Source organism: Chiloscyllium plagiosum, chromosome 23, assembly GCF_004010195.1.
Source record: "Chiloscyllium plagiosum isolate BGI_BamShark_2017 chromosome 23, ASM401019v2, whole genome shotgun sequence".
Taxonomy (NCBI): Eukaryota; Metazoa; Chordata; class Chondrichthyes; order Orectolobiformes; family Hemiscylliidae; genus Chiloscyllium; species Chiloscyllium plagiosum.
Window position 1 is genome coordinate 29,524,146 of NC_057732.1, and position 21,021 is coordinate 29,545,166.

Below are 21,021 nucleotides of genomic sequence, written 5' to 3' on the forward strand. Positions count from 1 at the left end.
TGGACCTTTTTAAACCCTGGGGCTCCAATTTACAAATCATTCTCACTTGCAAATTAGTAGGGATAGGAAATCCTGGTGGCAGGCTGACATTCTTTACTGGTGACCAATAATTTGTTCCCATGTGAGTTTCTATTTTTTCAGAAGGAAAGCCAAACAATAAAAATATTGTGAGAGGAGGCATGGATAAGGCAGGATCTTAAGAAGGTGCACTAACCTCAGTTAGTCCCACATGGTTCCATAAAGGATTAATAAAACAATAGACAGAAGTTGGCAGCCAAACCGTGTCCCAAACAGCTGACAGTCCTCACTGAAGCATTACAAGACCTGAAACAGTGATACATGACCACATAAACCACAGGAGACCTGGACTAAAGAGAAGCAAACTTCCACCACATTGACTGCTATCACAGAGAAACACCATAAACGGATACAGGATTCAGCACAGGAAGATACCATACATGAGCCAGACACTGTAAAATAGGAATCCAAGGCTCCTGCAGTTGAGGTATGTCTGGATCAGAGACTCCACTTTCTGTCCCGGGATGGTGCCACCACCATTTGGTCCAGCTCACATACTATAGGTGCTCTTTCCAACTCTGAAAGAGTGAATCATACAAATCATGTCATACAAAGAAACAGTAAAGGCACATTCACTTCAGATGAAATGATAATCAAATAGATTTTGTTTCAATGTAGTGTTTTGAATAGTTTTTTTGGAAAGAGGTATATGAAGGAGGGAGATAAATGATTGAGGTATACCTATTGTAGTTGAAGCTCAATGTTTCAGAATAGAGAGCATGGTATTTATGTGACCACCATATTGCATTTAATAGGGTGAGGGCTTTGATCCAGGGCCTAGTTCTGTTTTATCATGAAAACCATTTTCAATCAATAATCAATTTAACTTTCAATTCAATTCGCCTTCAACCATTTGTACTTCCACTTCCACTTCTGTCAGAGGCATGCATTAATGGCATACATCCTTCTCATAATGAAGCTGTAGTAAATAAACAGAACACTTAGATGATACTAAAAACTTTTCTGGTGATTAAGAGAAGACGACCTGTTCTTTTTAAATAGTAGAATCCTTGCTTACATCCTGTTTTCAGAAGTGGCATTGTCTGACCCTTGTGTGTCATATTGGGTAACTTGCCACAAATCTGTACCTATTACATTTCTTTCTGGACATAGACTGCCTCATTATCTAAGGGATTTAAAATGGAATAGATCATTATGTATTCCACAGTTAACAGCTACACTTCTGACCTTATGCAAGGGAAAGAATATAAAAGAATTACATATTTTAGGTTTGGAAATAACAGTACATTGAGATCATTTAAAGAGAGGTGTATTACTGTGTAAAATATCTGGGGTAGAACTGGTGTGGGTGCAGTCTCTTGTTTATTAATGGTATTTAGTAAATCTTTTATGAAAAAGACAGAAATTAAGGTTGACATGAAATATGAGGAAGTAATAAATTTAGAAACTTCAGAGGATTTGCAGTTTACCAAATTTAGACATGATTGTATCCTCTTAACAAAACTTGACATTTCTCTTCACTCTGAGACAAATATTAATGCTATTGGATAATAAAATCCAAAACAAAAAGCAATTTGTTTTAAAGTTATCTAAACAATTTGTTCACCCTACTTGTCAAAGATTTAGAATCTTACTTCAGAGGAACTATAACAACAGTTTGCTTTATTGATTCATGTGGTGGACGCTCCATGTTATGGGTATAAATTGAATACAACAATGGGTTCATATTTTCTGTAATGGAGAAGAATTCAAGATGATATCTTTGAGCCAGATAGATGCTGAGAAGTGGTTTCACCTCGGTAGAGAGTTGGGGAAAGTGGAGTTGATGTAGAAGATCAGCCAAGATTCACTGAATGGTGGTGCATGTCTGAAGAAGCCATGTGACATATTTTAATTCTTATAACCTCTTGCTGAGGTCACTTTTTTCAACTACTGCAAAGCTGTCGCTGCCATGGTATATGTGCAATAATACTATTTGATGAAGGGATACCATTTGGTTATAGCCAGCCATATGAAATATGAGTGAAAAGATTGGTCTATTCAGCCAACCCCAGGTAGCTATACAAAGATATTATATCTCCCTTTCCTTCTCCACAAACTACCATTCTTCTAATTCTGAAGAAAACCTATTCAAGGAGAGTATTTAACTGTCCAGCTAGTCTAAATTTGCAAAGTTAAAGATTTGGAAGAGTTGTAGTTTGTTTTGTTAAAGGTAGATGTCTTGTAGATCATCCGACATCTGATGTTCTGTTCAAAACCTTCAATCACTTGTGTTTATTTTGTGGACAATGTTATCTCTGTTAGAATTATAGAATCCCTACAGTGTGAAAAGAGGCTGTTCAGCTCATCAGTGATGCACTGACCCTCTGAAGAGCATTCCACCTAGAGCCAGCCCCGTACCCTATCCCCATAACCCCACATTAGGCACAGTTAAGCCACCTAGCTAACACATCCCTGGACATTATCAGCAATTTAGCATAGCCAATCTACCTAACCAGCACATAATTGGACAGTGGAGGGAAACTGGAGCAACCAGAGGAAACCCACACATACACAGGGAGAATGAGTAAACTCCACATAGACAGTCACCCAAGACTGGAATTGATCCCAATCCCTTGCGCTGTGAGGCAGCATTGCTCACTACTTAGCCATGGTGCCATCCTGATATTAGAGCAGGCACTTTTATTTTTGTTGCAGTATCTTGAATCTTCAAACAGTGCTTGTCCCTTCTTAATGATGTCTTTCCTGGAGCTGAATGCACCATCTTCTTCAGCTTATGTCAGTGAGCCTTTATCCTAAATGCACCTGTAGGTCTGTGTTGAAGTAGGTAATTTTATAAACTTCCCATTCATTCAGTGACTGGATGATTAGTAAAATAAACTTGTTGACTCCCTTAATTGTGTTACCTGATGATTCCCCCTTGTTTGATGTGACTCCTTTTTGGTTGTTGGAGAGTCTTTGTTGGGGGAGATAAGAATGTAGCAAATGTAATTAAGTAAATAAATAAATGACAGTAATAGTTTTCAGGAAAAAAACTGCAGTGAGGGGAAAGGTATATGGTCTGAAAGGGTTAATCCCTGTGAGCGCAAGAAGCACAACCATGGTATCATGAGCACTTTGTGGAAGGGTATGGCAAATTTTGTGGGAGATAGAATTAAGGCTAGAGCCTCCATAACAATCTTGTAGCAATGCAGAGACTATTCTTGTAACCTGTAAAATAGTTTCAGAGAAGCGATAAATTGCATCTTATTTACTTTATATAACTCTTCTTGTAAGAACTTAGATGATACAGATGGCAACACACACAGCAGAATCTGGGTCTGAACTCATTGCTCTTGAGACAAGCATAAATAAGCAACAAACCCATCTGCTTTTTCTCCTTTTGAAAAATCCTCTCTCTTGCTTAAATTGAGAGCTTCCAAAATAATGCCTAAAATAATTAGCGTGCTAGAGAAATGTTCTCTGTTGCTATCGTTAAACTAGCAGCTGTCGGCAAGCCTTTTGTAGGAAAAGAATTGTGGAAAAATACATCTCAAATCCTAGTAGCAACTAATTCACCAAGGATAATGCGGGAGCAGATTTACACAGATGCCGGAATGTTTGAAGCAGTAGCTAACAACAAAGCTTGTCTTTTAGAGCTCAATTCCCACAGGCCAGAACGGAAAATCCTAGCAGCACCCACTTAGTATGGGCAAGCAACAGATATTTATTGAGCAAGTGGAAAATACCACAGTCTTCTGTGAGGTCAGATTTGTAGGAGATTGCAGGATATCTTATGGAATACCTTGTGAAATCTCAAAATGTATAAAATTATTCACCTTAGCAAATGACATTTCTCATGATTGACCTGGCTGGCTGTGTGGAATGAAATAGCTCCAAGAATTACTGAGTTGGTCACATTATAATTTATTTTCCATGAACATTTTATAAATCCTTAATTTTTAATAAGTACTCCAATGTACAGGCTCTCAATATCTCAAGGAGAAGGCGATAACTGTGTCTGCTTCATGTTAAGGTAATGAATGAAGTTGCACTAACAGGTGATGTTGGTATGTTCGATAATAAGTTATTTTATAGAAGATTGAGTTTAATGTGGGAAAATGTCAACTCATCTGCTTTGGCAGAAAGAAATAGAAAAATAGCATTTTATTTAAATAGAGAGAGATGGCAGAACATTGTGATATAGAAGGTTCCGGGTGTCTTGGAATCTGACCCACAACAAGTTACGATGCAGGTACAGCAAATGACTAGGAAAGCAAATGGAAGGTTGTTGTTTATTGCAAGGGGATTAAAATACAAAGCTCAGGATGTTTTGCCATATTTGTACGAGGCATTAGTAAGACTGCATCTAGAGCATTGTGTTCAGTTTAGAAAAGATTGAGAAAAGATTTAATTGCATTAGAAGCAGAAAAGAACGTTCACTCGACTGATTCCTAGGCTGAAAGGATTATTTTATGTAGAAAGGTGAAACAGGTTGGACCAATATCAATTGAGTTTAGAATAATGAGAGGTGATCTTATAGAAATACATAAGATCCTGAAGGAATTTAACAGGGTAAATGCTGAAAGGATCTTTCCCCTTGTGAGAGAGACTAAAACCAAAGCATTACAGTTTAAAAATAAATTGTCCCCCACTTAAGATAAAGATTGTTTTATTTTCTCCAAGGAAGTCTCTCTGAGATTGTCGAATTTTCTTTCATGAAGATTGGTGGAGGCAGGATCGTTGAATCTTTTTAAGGCAGAGGAAGATAGATTCTTGACTAATAAGGGAGTCAGAGTTATTGGAGGTGGAAAGGGAAGTGGTGTCGAGGTGGAAAGGGAGGTAATGTCAAGGCTACAACCAGATCAGTTATGCTTTTGCTAAATCACAGAGCAGGTTCAAGGGGCTGAATGGCAAACTCCTCTTAATTTGTGTTTTTGTATTAACAAGGAAAAAAAGTCAATAGTTTCTTCAGTTTTCAGATGCAACTCTTTACACCCACCTTAGACTTCACTGTTAGTGCCTGCATGAAGATTCTTTTAAATCCCAGGGAAGTGTTCACAGATGCTGTATGTTGTTGCTGTATCTGTTGATGCAATTAATATTGTTCTTCTATTGAAAGTTCCAAAAAATGGAAGAAAAAAGATTCACCTAAGCATTTTAGCTGTGCTTTTTTCCCTTTAGTTAAATGAAGGATGTCATTTCAGGTCTATTATAATGACACAGAGTTTTACAGCACGGAAACATACTCTTTGGTCCAACCAGTTCGTAACGAACATAATCCCACACTAAGCTAGTCCCACCTGCCTGATCCTGGCACATATCCTTACAAATCTTTTCTATTCATGTACTTATCCAAATGTAGTTTAAATGTTGTAAATGTACCCACATCCACCACTTCCTTATTCCACATGCGAACCACCCTCTGTGTAAAACAATTTGCCCTCATATATTTTCTAAGTCTCTCTTCACTCACCTTAAAAATGTGCCCCCTAGTCTTGAAATCACCCATCCTAGGGAAAAGATAACTGCCATTAACACTATCTATACCCCTTATTATTTTATAAACTTCTATAATGTCACCTCTCAACCTCCTATACTCCAGTGAAAGAGTCTCAGCATATCCAGCCTTTCTTTATACTTCAAACCTTCCATAACCCAGCAATATCTGATAAATCTCTTTTTTCCAGAATCCCTAGAGTGCAGACTCAGGCCATTCAGCCCAGCACTTCCATACCGACCTTCTGAAGAGTAACCCACCCCGACCCATTCCTCTACCCTATTACTCTACGTTTACCCCTGACTAATGCACCTGACTTACACATCCCTGAATACTATGGGAAATTTAGTACGACTAATTCACCTAATCTGCACATCTTTGGATTGTGGGAAGAAACTGGAGCACCCAGAGGAAACCCATGCAGACATAGGGAGAATGTGCAAACTCCACACAGTTGCCCGAGGCTGGTATCGAACCGGGTCCACTGTGAGGCAGCAGTGCTAACCACTGAGCCACCATGCCATCTTTTGAACCCTCTCCAGCTTAATAATATCCTTCCTAAGAGTCATGTACAGCCTCAACATGACTTCCCAACATGACTTCCCAACTCATGTGCTCCAAGGACTGAGCAAGGAAAGCAAGTAAGCCAAGTGCCATTTTAACCACCCTGTTGATATGTGATGCAAACTTCAAAAAATTGTGTACCTGAACCCCGAGATCTCTCTGTTCTGCAACACCACCCAAGGCGCTACCATTAATTGTATAAGCCCTACCCTTGTTTGTTGAACCAAAACACAATACTTATTATTTATCCAGATTGAACTCCATCTGCCATTTTTCAGCCCATTGACATATTTGATCAAGACCCTTTTGTAATCTTAGAAAACCTTCTTCACTGTCTAACTATGTAAAATGCTGATCTCCTCCCTCTCAAAATGGTCCACTTGTTCCAGAAAAAATCTAACAAAGTGTGGGAGATGCTGAACAGCAAGTCCCTTCCCTCACATCCAGACTGATAGCAGTTTGCAATGGCAATATATCGTCCCAATACCTTCCCATATCTACACTCCCAACTATTTTCTCAAGACATTCCTTAGAACTCACTTTTTAAATCTGATTTGCCAATTTTCTTAATGTTTAAATTGTTTGACATTGATTTTTTGCTTCTGTGGAGCAAATTAGCGGGGTTATTTCAAAATAAAGACATTTTATAAATGGAGGTTATTGGTGCTGTGAATGATTTGTTCATGAGAATGTATTCAGGTGCCTTTACATTGTTTTAAGGTTCGCATGTAAAAATTGAATTGTGACAGAATTCAGGTAGCGTAGCCCTATTAATCTTGCTTTTGATTGAGAAAACATGCTGATCATCTTGATTAGCATAATATATTAAGCAACTTAATTAAAGGTATTTCTGAATTAGGCAAATGTTTGGACGATCTAAAAGAAAACCATCTGCTAACAGTCGTGGCTACTTGTGTAATGTATACAGCCTCTATAAATCCATGCTCAGCTTATGAACAAAATCATAGCAGTTAGCTTTAAGTGCTATTTATCTGCTTTCCACCTGAATAATGGGAAACCAGAAAAAAACAAGTGAAGAAAGAATCTTGGCCATCCTTGGATATTAAATGCCTACGAGATGTAAATTACAGATGGACATATAGCTGGGCAGGTGAGAGCTGCTAGTTGATCACCTGTTGGATATTATGGGGAATAACTGAGTGTACACAGTGCTCCTTCCTGATCTGTCATGTCTTTAATCAAAGCCCACAGTCTTTCAGCCCCTCTCCACAGACCCAGAATTCATTCATGAACATCTCTCACCCACTTTGCTCTCTTCTCCACCTCACTGTCCATTGATTATTGACGCAGTTCCAGAACTCAAACATCTAGCTGCCCCCAGCTCCCCGAATTGGAGGAGTGTAGCTTTCAGTCAGTATTTATGATTGTAAAAAGGACAGCAATAAGACTTGTACTACTCACAACTGCACACGCACCAAAAACCATTCAACCTGAGAAAGTCAGGGGAGGAAGGAATTCTGTTTTGCAAAGTGACATAGGTGGCAATTGGAAACAGCTCCTGTCTCGTCCTAAAATGTACTGTTTCCATGATGCTTTAGGCAGGAAATACCACTCTATGGACTATTGGAATCCTTTTGATTATTCTTGAAAAATGAAGGAGGAAACGTTTTATAATGAACTGAGAGCATTATTTCAGAAGAGAGAAATAAATGTGTGTTCTGCTGTGAAAATTAGAATATTTGTTCATTTACTCTTTTGCATAGGGAATAAAGAAATTTAAACACTCCGGCACAAAAAAGTACAAATATTATCCTTTTATTTGTTAGAATGCAATTACTTTTTATTATGGCTTTTTTCTCATTTTCCTCATTTCCCTTGTTTCCTGCTATCATATTTGAGAAAGTGGGTTAATAACCAGTTCCCAAGTTCCATGAATAAACTGTGGACTGGTCCACAGGAGAGGCATGAAAGTAGGTCAAGGTATTTCCCATCACTACTAGAATTTCGCACTTCTCCACCAGTCTGAATCCAGGTCCCGTAAGCTATATCATTGGGGCTGGCATGACAATGCATTCCAGGATGGGCACGTGTTTTTCCAGAGAACTTCTGTTATTTTAAATTTGTTTGTGAAATGTTGGCATCACTGACTGGGCCAATGCTTTAAATGAAAAAGCACCACCTTAATCCATGTAAAACAGGTGTCTGTTTCCTCACAGGTAAAGCAAGATGAAAGAATTCTAGTGACCGAGCATGGCCTACTGATTCGTTCTGTACAAAATGTTGACCGAGGGCTTTATCACTGCATTGCTACAGAGAACAACTTCAAAAGCACAGTGGTGAAAATCAAGCTGAAAGTTGTGGATCCAGACCAAGTTACCCCAATAATCAACAAAGGGACGTCCTGGACCTGGGGAGCTGCTCATAGCCTGAGTGGTGTGCAACTTCTTCACAAGGACTTGGTAGGACTATTCAGTTACTCCGAAATGCAAGCGATCAATAAGTACTGCAAGGAGAGTTGGCATCAGCAAAGACAGACTGAGAAGGGGCAATCAATCAGAATAGATCACCCAAAACTAAAGGCACTTATTGATAGACGAAAAAGTCGAAATAGAAGAAACCAGTTGCCTGGCACTTAAGAACTGTCTTATGTAATAATTATTTGATGGTATGAAACTATTTAATATGAACTGTACAAAATCCATCTGTAGTCACCTTGTTCATCTTTTTATCTTCACTCCAGAATTTAGCTGTACTTGGGAATGTCTGATCAATCTGTGATTAGCACAGCATTTTAAACTGTAATTTTTCTGTGCTACCTAATATCTTCATCTTATGTAAAGTTCAGACATTCATTTAGATTTAATTCCTGTCTATTTGTAATAACTTGTAAGGAGGCCATTTTCTATTGGTCTGTTTTTAATAGTAAATAGTACTCGTTCAAACTTGTACTTACATTCTGTAAACTAAATCTGCTGTAAGCCTTTCATTTTTACCCCACTTATATTTAGCTCTGTGCCAAGGCCAATGAGTTCCACAGGTCCACCCATATGACTGAGCAGGGTGGGGCCAAAGTATCTGGTTCACTCATGAGAAAACGTTAAATTAAGTGTGGTGTGGTACTACTTCAGTTCTAATGACCTGTGACTTCCCTTTTCTGGTAAGGGCCTGGAAGGTCAAAGGTAATATTGGACCTACACTTTAGTGTTATATGTGTTTCTATAAAATGAGGGTAATGCCATTTTAAGTGCAAAACCTTGAAACAGCATTATCTTAAGCTCTTCAGAATCCAATTCTATAAATACCCATTAAATGTATTGCAATATATTGGAAAGTTGAGCTATTGAACTGTAGAAGGAGACATATGTCATGGAAATATGTTATCTGGAAAACTTCAAATTGCTCTACAACAGAAATAAAGACAGAAAATATTGGAAATACATAACAGATCTGTCAACATGTACAAGAAAATTTAAGAGTAGCATTTTGGGCAGATATCCTTCATCCAACTCCATTGAAAGATGTTTTGAAAATGTTACACCTTTATCTGTCAGATATCAATTCTTCTCTTATGTCTTTGCAGTTTCTGTTTTTATTTCAGACTTTTACAATTTGTGTTTTGCTTCTTAAATTGTTACTGATACATGTTAAGAATATAAAAATCACCACTGCTCCTTGTAATGAAAATAATCTACAATAAAAATTGGAAAATTTTGGGTCATTCTAAAAGGAAATTATCACTGGGTGAATAATAGATTCTGAGACAAACTCCACTGAATGACCCATCTATACGTTGAATTTCAAGATTCATTGACTATTGTAGCTGAACACAACCCTGCAAGTCATCAGCAACCAAGAATGCCACAAATACTGTCTCCATCATTCCTATTAGGATTAAAACTACAGAGCTGATAGATGAATGTTTCCTGAGATTTTATTGTAAATGAAATGTTTAAGATATTATTTGGTATGTTTAAGTGTTTTTTGGTATGCTGTTACATGTAGATTAAGTACAAAAGTTCTCAAATTTAAACATTTCTCTTCCACTTGCCAATGCAAATAGTTAGTTAATTTGAGTAGGAAGGAGATCAAATATTAGTGTACAGTTTTTACTAACGTTAAATTGCTGGCAGGATGTTAGCAAATTAAAGAAATGTTCCTAACAAAATGGCAGTTAAGGTATAGATGAAGTATAGATTAAATACTTCTGCTGGACTAATTTATGTCAAGAAAACATGACACAATGTACTTTCATGGTGATGACAATAAACTTTCAAAGACACTTAACTTTTTCAAGTGCGTGTGTTCTCTACTACAAGTGACATTCCATGTGATATGCTTTAACCTATTATTTGTTCTCATCTCCAGTTCTGGCAGTTTGGATTCAGTAACAAATTCAACCCAAATGATACCTGATGATGAGTCTGATCTTATCTCGTCCCAGTGTAGTGCACTTTTATGGGAGTCAGTAGACAGGAGAAAGGAAGGAATGTTTCTCTCTGTTTCCTTAATTCAGTGAGGCCATTGGTGTTGTCTGTTCCGACTGAGTAGTACAGAGGGATGGACTGGCTCTCTTTCTTTATTCACCCACCCCTAGTAAGTTGTAACAAGATTGATATGAAAAGGATCCTTTCTATTGTGTATGCCTTCATCCCAAAATAAAGGAATTTATGTTTTAAAAGAAGCCAACTTAACCAGGCTTTCTTTAGTTGATGAAAGAATGAGTTTATTAGTTATTAAGCACAACGAAGAATGATGGTGGAAGGCACTACAGTCCCAACGGGCCGCTCTCTTGTTAGAGAGATAAGGCTGGTGCTGAGTTTAATCTGAGGCTCACCATGTCTCAGGGGAGGAGCAATGTTGAGAAGGAAAGATCTTCATGTGACTTCAGGACCTGCAGAAATTGAATATGTGCATTACTCACAAGCCACCTAGCCAAATGAGCTAACTAACCCTCTAGTAATGGAATACATGTATGGACAAAGAGGTTAGTCCAAAAAAAAAGGTAAAAGTTAAAAAATGATATGCGGATCAGTCTCTGAGTTCCACAAAAAATAGACAATGGGGCATTATGGTCATGTGAGACCATTATCTCTGATGTGAAAAGGTAAACCATTGATTTTTAGATACTTGGCTTTGCAAATAAGCAAAAGGCCTGATTCATTTTGACTATGGTTTTGTTTGATTTCTGGCTTCTAACAAAGAGAGAAATACTTTGTTTTCATCGGCAGCACCAGGAAGGTGAGTTTTCTCAGTTGTGACCCTCACTGCTCACACTGTTGCTGTCACTACTAATTCAGATGGCTGGATGGCTGGCTTGTGATGCAGAGTAAAACAGGCTCCATTCCCTCACTGGTTGAAGTCAGCCTGAACGTCTCAACTTATGTAGTTGCTGAGGTGTGGTAATCCTCAGGTTGAACTCAACACCAGTCATCTCTCTTTAATGACAGATCAGCCCTATGGCTCAATGGGACTACAGTGCATTTACGTAATGTCACCCACTAGTGTATACTGACCAGGATTGAAAGTAACTTTTAAACTATAGTTTTAAGAGAGGATAGTGCAAACATGTCTCATGCCTCGAGTATTCTCCTTTCTCTCATTGTGTTTACGATGGCAAGGATTGTCAGGACATTGCAGTTCAGTTTCCAGTGCTTTTCTCCCTTTTAAAGTCCTTCTCTTTTCAGCTTTCTTGACACCCTTCTGAAGTGACATTCCAGGGTCTCCCTTGAGGCTAAGGATAATCCATGCAGATCATCCAGATAGTCACTGAATTAGATTAATTACAGTTTACATTCACAGTCAATATTTGGTGCTGTGTCCTTTCTTGAAATAAATGGTGTAATTGAAAGCTCAATATGTCCATAGACATCATCATGGAGGAGGGGGAAACAGGCATTCAATTAAGTATTGACCCTTTCAGACCCATATACAACACAGTGCAGATCCAGAAACACTAACAAACATCATTTTCCCCAGCAGGGGATTTCCTTTTGTTTTCAGTATATTGGGTAAGAAATTTAGCTCATTATTGCTATTTTTGGTGTGGTATGAGTGTCCTCAAGTTAAAAATAGCATCTATGGTACCCCCACATAAGGCAAGTCATAGTGGTTCCATATGTTATATGGTGAGGCACGCAGTGTACACGCAGTGATCATGTGTTCAGAAGAATCCACAGAAGCCAGTTCATGGTGTCAGTCAATGTACAATGCTGATTTGATGTCAGTAATGCCATTTTTTTCAAAGGCTGAGAATCCAAGCAGGTCAAGTCAGCACGCAACTTCATGATGATTTTAGGTTTGTCCATGTACAGGTTGTCATTAACTGCACACGTCAGTTTTCAGGCACTGCAATGCTAATTCTGCCTATCACTGGCATGAAAATGGATTTTACTCCATTTATATCTAGATAATGTGAGGTCATAGACTGTGTATCATGCAAGTTTTGGAAACATCTATGATTTTTTCATGCGGTGACAGCTCACTATACCACCTACATTTGAGTTACTGTGGAGCCTGGGTGATGAGCTATCTGCCGACCACACGATCTCAGTGTACAAGTGAAGAATGTGTGTGTAGATCATGCTTGTAATAGAAGTTATGCTGCACATTAAAGGTGACCATTCATTTGAGGTTATTGATCATCTTTCAACACTCCTTCAAGATCTTGAAGCTTGGCTTTTGGCATTGGTCTGGAGTGATTATAATAGATTTGGATTGATTCTGAAATGAAAGCTAATAACTTAGAATTGACAAATGTAACTATGAGCATTTTCTCACAGCGTGATGGGAAATTTGGGTAATGATGAAGGAATGATGGGATACATTTCAATTCCCGTGTGAATCTAGGTAAGAATGTAACTTGTAACAATTATCCATATCCACACAGACCATAGACATAAGGAAGCACTAATGCTTGTGTTGCTGAAGCAGACCAGCTGAGGTGGGGGGGTCCTGTGTTAATTTGAGAATTATAAACTATTGAGACTTTTATATTTGCAGAGAGGCTGCCCTGATTAACCAGGTGAAGGTTGTACCCAGCGTATGCTTGAATAAAGCCTATAATGATTGTACTGAAGACTCAAAATGGCTGTTTCCAAATCACCAGAGCAGACCCTCACAGCTATCTGTTCCCATTGACTCTGTGGTTTATCATGACTCACTGAAGTAGTGTGCTGGAAATCAATCCCCACTATTCCCAGAGTTATCACAGAAGTTAAAGCTTTTAAAAGAAACACGCAAAAATCCCCAACTACTTAATTTTCAGACCCAGCTGACAGAAAGCATGGCCTATGTTTCTGTACTTAACAAGAATCATTATTTATTATAGGCAATTAGATTCTAGCTACAGCTAAATAATTACATTAAGTAAACTTGACAGACTGAGACTCGAATTCCTTTCTAAAATTCCCCTTTATGCACTCACAGGCAAACAAACATAAATGGATAAAAAAAATGGGTGAAGGGAAAACTGAAAACAGTTCTTTAGTCTTTGTTCACTGATGTGTTGGAAGATTCTTCCTGATTGGAACGTTTCTCCTCAACGTTCCTTTTTCCAAATCCTGTCACTGGTTAGCAAAAGGCATAGGGTGATTGATTCACTTTTGAAAGGTTTCTAACTTATCACATTGCTAATCACTTGTAGTATTGACTCCCTGCTGATGGATCTAGCTAGTAAAAGCATGGTTGATGCTAGCTAGATGCAGAAATCATCCAAATATATTAGAATCAATGAGCATGTTAATCATGTCCCATAGTTCAAAAGTTAAATATCCAATGATGATGATTGATGCAGAGAGGTTGATTCTCTTGGAGGGTTTCACTGGTTCAGAACTGACTGTGTCTGAGTAGTACATTCCTGTGGTCCCAACCTACATCACTTGAATTCCTGTAAATGTAGATAGTTGAATTAAGCTCTTGAAAGGTTTCTTGTATATATAAAGAGAGGGTATTTGAGATGGTCATTATCAGAATACTTTAACATTTAAACCTTTGAACAAAGTGACATTGAAATCCATCTTGAACTAAAGTGCAAAATGAGTGATATCACCTGGACCATCTATTAGATATACTGCCCAATATTAGTGATATTAGATTAGATTACTTACAATGTGGAAACAGGCCCTTTGACCCAACAAGTCCGCACCAAACTTCTGAAGAGTAACCCACCCAGACCCATTCCTCTACACCTAACACTACAGGCAATTTAGCATGGCTAACTCACCTAACCTGCACATTTTTGGACTGTGGGAGGAAACCAGAGCACCCAGAGGAAACCCACGCAGACACAGGAAGAATGTGCAAACTCCACACAAACAGTTGCCTGAGGTGGGAATTGAACCCAGGTCTCTGGCACTGTGAGGTAGCAGTGCTAACCACTGTGCCACCGTGCCACCAATATATTTGAGCCAATAAGGCTGGCTGGCATTGGGTGGCTCATGGAATACCACCTTAGATATAAGCCATGAAGCTGCTTTTATTAATAGACAGTAGAAAGCATCTTATACCTGTCTGCAGCACAATGTCTGTTCAATCTAAAAATGTTCAGGTTAGGTGGATGGCCATAGTGTCCATGGATGTGCAGGTTAGGTAGATTAGCCATGTGAAATGCAGGGTTATAACGATAGGGTAGGGGGATGGGAATGGGTGGGTTGCTGTTTAGAGGGTCAGCATGGACTTGATGAAAATTATTATGAGCCAAATGGTCTTCTTCCACACTATAGTGATTCTATGATTCCATGAATTAATTCACTAATGTAAATCAAACAGCTTTATATTTAAAAATGACAGCTTTGGGAACTAGCTGGAAAACATTCCAAACCTCTAAACAATTATAAAAGTTTTACATAGATTTTTAACCATGCAATTTATAACCATACGCTCACATTTTTTCTTTTCTTGAATGCTAATATAATTTACTAATATTACTTCAGGACACCAGCATTTACTGACATTGCAAAATGATGGGAAAAGTGGAAATCAATTTGCAAACATTGCCGGGAGGTTTTAAATATTTTAGCAATCATTCCTCATATCTGATCAAGACAACATTTGGTGGTGCCTCTGTCGCACTAGATGTTTGGTTACAAGTCCTTCAGCCTGACATCATCAACACTTTAAAACCCACCCATCTTCTACCTATACACTTTCCCTTTTGTTCTTTTATTGTCTCTCTCCCTGCACCTAACCCATAAGTTCAGAAAAAATTTACAACCATGTTGCCAGGGTTGAATGCTTTGAACTATAGGGAGAGGTTGAATAGGCTGGGGCTGTTTTCCCTGGAGCATTGGAGGCTGAGATGTGACCTTATAGAGGTTTATAAAATCATTAGGGGCATGGATAGGATAAATATAAAAGTCTTTTCTCTGGGTTGGGGGAGTCCAGAACTAGAGGGCATAGGTTTAGGGTGAGAGGGGAAAGATATAAAAGAGACTACGGGGCAAGGCATAGGTTTAGGGTGAGAGGGGAAAGATATAAAAGAGACCTACGGGGCAACTTTTTCACTCAGAGGGTGGTGGGTGTATGGAATGAGCTGCCAGAGGAAGTGGTGGAGGTTAGTACAATTGCAACATTTAAAATGCATCTGGGTGGATATATGAATTGTGGAAGGGGTTGGAGGAATATGGGCCAGGTGCAGGCAGGTGGGACTGGATTGGGTTGGGATATCTGGTCGGCATGGATGAGTTGGACCAAAGGGTCTGTTTCCATGCTGTACATCTCTATGACTCTATTCCCCCTTTCCTCCCTCACTTACTTAAACTTTCAGACATACTCAGCAGATCAGGCAACATCTGTGGAGAAAGAAACAAAGTTAAAGTTACAGGATGATGACTTTATAATTTTCCTCAGTTTTGATGAAAGGTCATCCACAGCAAGCAGGTTCTCTGTCCACAGACCCTTCCAGAAATGCTATATCCAAATTTTCTGCTTTCATTTCAGATGCTACGAAAAGATGTAGGCATACATTTCCAACAGAATTCATCTGAAGCTGATTAAAGACCAAATGTCTTGATGACTTGTCTCTTACTCAGAATCAATATGTTTGTATTACTCATTCCTGCCCAGGCTGAAACTGGGAACTGAACACAGACCAGGGGCTGAACACCAGATATCAGATGTCCTTCTTTGGTAAAGACTTTAGAAAAGTGTAAGCAAATTCTGGCTGATGTTGCAAGATCTTACATCCGTACAGGTGATATTGAAATTAAGATGTGTTGTCAGGTCTCAACAAGTCTGAATTGGACCATACTACATCACCAAGTTTACAGGAAGTTCTTGGAATAACTATGAGCCTATTTCTTTCACAGGATGCCCAAACTCTACTGGATTTAGTTGCTGACCGATTATGTTACTGGTTTAACACACCAATGACTGCAAGCTTAAACCTCATTGTGACAACTTAAGAAACTGAATTCAATAATCTATATATTTGGTTCATGTAACTAATGTAAAACCTCAACTTATTCATGACAATCATTCAGGCAAAAGAGTCTATTATCTAGACTGGTCTACAGTCTCACATCATGTGGTTCAGTCTGAACGTGTTTGGTACAATAGGGCTCAGCACAAATACAATCTTGCCAATATAATTCATTCTTAAGGATAGGTTTTAGATTGGAACAGTCTACAAGCAATATATGTACCAAGTTAGGGTATTCGATCAAACATGGGTTTGAGTTGAAAATACAAGAAAATGTAATTATTTGTCTGAATGGAGAGCAATTCTTTTTAATCAATCACAGGATATGGATGCCATTAGCTAAGTCAGCATTTATTGACTTCCATCTAATTGCCATTGAGAACGTGCTTGTGAGCTGCCTTCTTAAAATTCTGCAGCCTACGGGGGGAGGGTGCAACTGTTAGGGTAGGAGTTCCAGAATTTTCACCCAGTGAAGGAATGGCAAGTAATTCCAAGTCAGAATGGTGTGTAACATGAAGGGGAACGTGCAGGTGATCATGTTCTCAGCCATCTGCTGCTATTGTGCCTCGAAGTGGTAGTGTGATGGTACTGTGTCTTTAAGACAGATTTGTTCTGTGCTGTTTCTCTTACAGAGAGGTGATGCCAGCGTGGTATCAGAATGTCTGCTTCAGTAGGTAAACAGTTTTGAGCACCCTGAGTGATTTTTTAAAAAAAATTGACAAAAGAAGCATGAATGGATAGAGTCAGGCTCGCACAGATGCAGGTTTTTAGTTTTGTTTCCAGTTGGGTGTTTAGAGTTGATAGATACAGCTCTCTCTTGGCTGCAGCAAAAGCTCACATTCTCTCTCTGCTGCTCGATTGTCTATTACAGTGTTCTTTTCTCCAGGCTTGGAGAGAATATAGTACATGAGGAGAATCTATTTTGCTGAATTTGCCTTTGCCAAGGGTGTGTTTATGGGATGCTGCTATGTTGGAACAGTTGATGATTAGTGGATTGTTTGTGTTTTAACTGTTGTAAGAATAAAGAAAAAAATATATAACTTAAAGCCTAATGATGGGCCAATTGAACCATTTCTGGAACACAGTACCTTACACTTGCCTTTAAATAAGTTCAAAAATTAGGGCCTAGGCTATGTCCTTGATATATTTTGAGTGGGTCCATAACTGGCAGATGTCACGGGTTGGGAAGGTGCTGTTGAGGGAGACTAGGTGAGTTGTTGTAGTGCCTGTTGTAGATGGTACATACTGCTCCCACCTTGCATTGATCGTGAAGGAAATGAATGTGAATGCCAATTAAGTAGGCTATTTTGTCCAAGATGGTGTTGAATTTCTTGAGTGTTGTTGGTACTATACCAATCCAGTAAATGGATGTGGGATTCTTCCAGATAACTGCTGCTGGTACCTTGTGGTATTTGCTTCCTCGACCAATAGGTGGTATTGGGTAAAGATTAGATAGTTTGCTGTTACAAAGCCTCCTTTACAAGGACTTATTAGTGGTAGAGGATACATCATCAATGTGTACCTACTGAAGAGGCCCTGCTCTTATATAACAAGAACGCTTATTGCATGAAAGCAATGTGTAATTACATTTGGGCAGGCATAATTACTAAGATCTAAGGGAGCTGCTATTCCCTCTAAAAGCTAGAATAGAATTTGTCTCAACACACAGGCTAAGTGTGACATTGGTAGAATGGATGGAATCAATCTAACATTAACAATAACTCCTTCACAACTATCACCTTGTATAACAAAGGAGAGTATTATCAGTAGTCTTAACTGTAAAAATTGAAGCTGCACATTTGGAATGATCTAGGTTCAGAAGTGGAGATCATATCCTACTGTATAGATCAATTAGTGTTAGGAGCAGCATTATTCCTTATCATTTGTTTCGGTTTATCACGATGACTACTGTCTTGCAAGTAGGTAAGTAAGATATAGAGATGAATTCATTATGGATTTGAAACAAAGACTCCAATTCATCTATTGAAGGAAATATACCTTTGCAAGGATCAAGACTGAACAGCCCCAGTATACCAATGCATATTTGAACCCCGTTTTGCTCTTTTGTAAATCATATTAGTCTAATCTGCTAGAATTATTTGAACATGTAGCAAGCAAAGTGGATAATGAGGGTCTTGCAGAATTTGTATATCTGGTCTTTCAGAAGGCATTTGATAAGATAGCAGTAATCTTGAGATTAGATTCCCCTACAGTGTGGAAATAGGCCCTTCGGCCCAACAAGCCCACACTGACCTCCAGAGAATAATCCACCCAGACCGATTTCCCTCTGACTAATGCACCCATCACTATGGGCAATTTAGCATGGCCAATTCATCTAACCTGCACATCTTTGGACTGTGGGAGGAAACTGGAGCACCCGGAGGAAACCCACACAGACACGGGGAGAATGTGCAAACTCCACACAGACAGTCGCCTGAGGCTGGAATCGAACCTGGGTCCCTGGCGCTGTGAGGCAGTAGTGCTAAATACTGAGCCACCATACCACCTAAATATATTAGCCTGGATAGAGGATTGGTTAGCCAATAGAAAGCAGAGAGTCAGGATAACTAGGTTTTTATCTGCTTAGCAAACTGTAACTAGCAGAATACCACACGATTCAGTCCTTGGGCCCCAATTATGTACAAGCTGTACTAATGACTTTGATGCAAGCATAGAATGTGCTGTAGTCAAATTTGCAGATGACACTAAAACAGGTGGGAAAATAAATTGCAATGAATAAATAAGAAATTTATAAATAGGTATGAATAGGTTTGATGAATGGGCCAAAACCTGGCAGAGAGATTTTGATGAAGATAAGTCTGAGGCTATCCATTTTGTTCAGAAGAATAAAAATTAACTAAATCAAGAGAAACTTCAAAATGCCATAGGGCAGAAGAATCTGCATGTCCTCGTTCATGAATGACGAAAACTGGGGTGTGGTACAGCAGGCAATATCAAAAGCAAATGGAATTTTGGCATTTCTTGCTAAAGGAGTATAAGTATAGGGAATTGTTGTTACAATTGTTCAAGACTTTGAATCTGCAATATGGAGAACTGTGTACAGTTTAGGTTCCCTTACTTAAGGAAGAATGCGAATACATTGGAGGAAATTCAGAAAAGGCTCATTATACTCAATCCAGAGATAAAAGGCTTGTCCTATGAGGAGTGATGAAGCAGTTATGCCTATACTTGCTAAAGTTAAGGAAGATGAGAGGAGATCTAGTTGATCTGAGATACACAAAGTAGAGGGAGAGTGGGTGTTTCGCATTGTGGGCAATCTAAAATGAGAGGTAATCAGTTTAGGCTAAAGGGTGGCAAATTTAAAACACAGATGTAGAGGAATTACTTTATTCCAAGTGTCATGAATCTGTGGAATTCATTATTCTACAGTGCGGGTGGATGCCGGGACATTGAATAAATTTGTGGAGGTGATACAGATATCTTTATTTACTTAGGGGGAACAAGAAGGAGAGTGGAATTAAGGTCATGATGCTGATCATTCATGATCTCATTAAATGATAGAGCAGACTCGAGGGACTGAAATGCCTACTCCTGTTCTTAGTTCTCTCCCTTACCTGACTCAAATTAACATTTAATATAATGTTCATGCTAATCCTTACTATGACTGGTTTCAATAACAGCAAATTGGGTTGAGGTTTAAAAACAACAGATGTTTCAGGGAGTGATGTTGTTGAATTCTGGAAGGCTAATCAAAGTAAGGTGGGGTATACTTGGCCAATCTCTTCATCGTTTTTATCAGCTATATCAATTTTTTAATAGTCAACTGCATTAATTTCCCTCCAGCAGTAGTTAGTAAATGGCCAGCTATTTGGCAAGACACCTCCATTTGAATTATTGGTCCGAGTAACTCCCTCCCTAACAACAGTGCCAGTGTACCTACAAACCAAGATGGCAGCTTTTCAAGAGGCAGCTAACAACTACTACCTTCCCTAGGGCAATTAGAAATGAGCAATAAATGCTGGCTCAGCCAGTGCCGAAGAATGATGTTAAGGATATAATGAGAGGAGAGGACCTCAATTCAATTGTTATCACTAAAGGGATAATGTTGAGCAAACTTGAGGGTCTAAAGGTAGATGAGCAGTAGATGTGATCTATATGGAGTTCAGCAAGGCGTTCGACAAGGTTCCCCATGGGAGACTGTTTACCAAGGTTAGATCTCAAGAAATACAGTGAGAACTAGCCATTTGGATACAGAACTGGCTCAAAGGTAGAAGACAGAGGGTGGTGGTGGTGGAGGGTTGTTTTTCAGACTGGAGGCTTGTGACCAGTGGAGTGCCACAAGGATCGGTGCTGGGCCCTCTACTTTTTGACATTTACATAAATGATTTGGATGCGAGCTTAAGAGGTACAGTTAGTAAGTTTGCAGATGACACCAAAATTGGAGGTGTCGTGGACAGCGAAAAGGGTTACCTCAGATTACAACAGGATCTGGACCAGATGGGCCAATGGGCTGAGAAGTGGCAGATGGAGTTTAATTCAGATAAATGCAAGGTGCTGCATTTTGGGAAAGCAAATCTTAGCAGGACTTCTGCACTCAATG

At 38.9% G+C, this 21,021-nt stretch overlaps 1 protein-coding gene across 2 annotated transcripts in view; it reads left to right on the top strand.

Moving 5' to 3' along the window:
- The window catches only part of sema3c (sema domain, immunoglobulin domain (Ig), short basic domain, secreted, (semaphorin) 3C), a 165,315-nt gene extending 154,988 nt beyond the window's left edge, over nucleotides 1-10,327 (top strand). For both annotated transcript variants that reach the window (XM_043713776.1, XM_043713775.1), the window contains exon 18: nucleotides 8,260-10,327. In XM_043713776.1, the coding sequence (XP_043569711.1) occupies nucleotides 8,260-8,679 (420 nt within the window). In that variant the 3' untranslated portion in view covers nucleotides 8,680-10,327. The remainder of the gene's footprint in view (nucleotides 1-8,259) is intronic.
- Nucleotides 10,328-21,021: the final 10,694 nt, after the last annotated feature.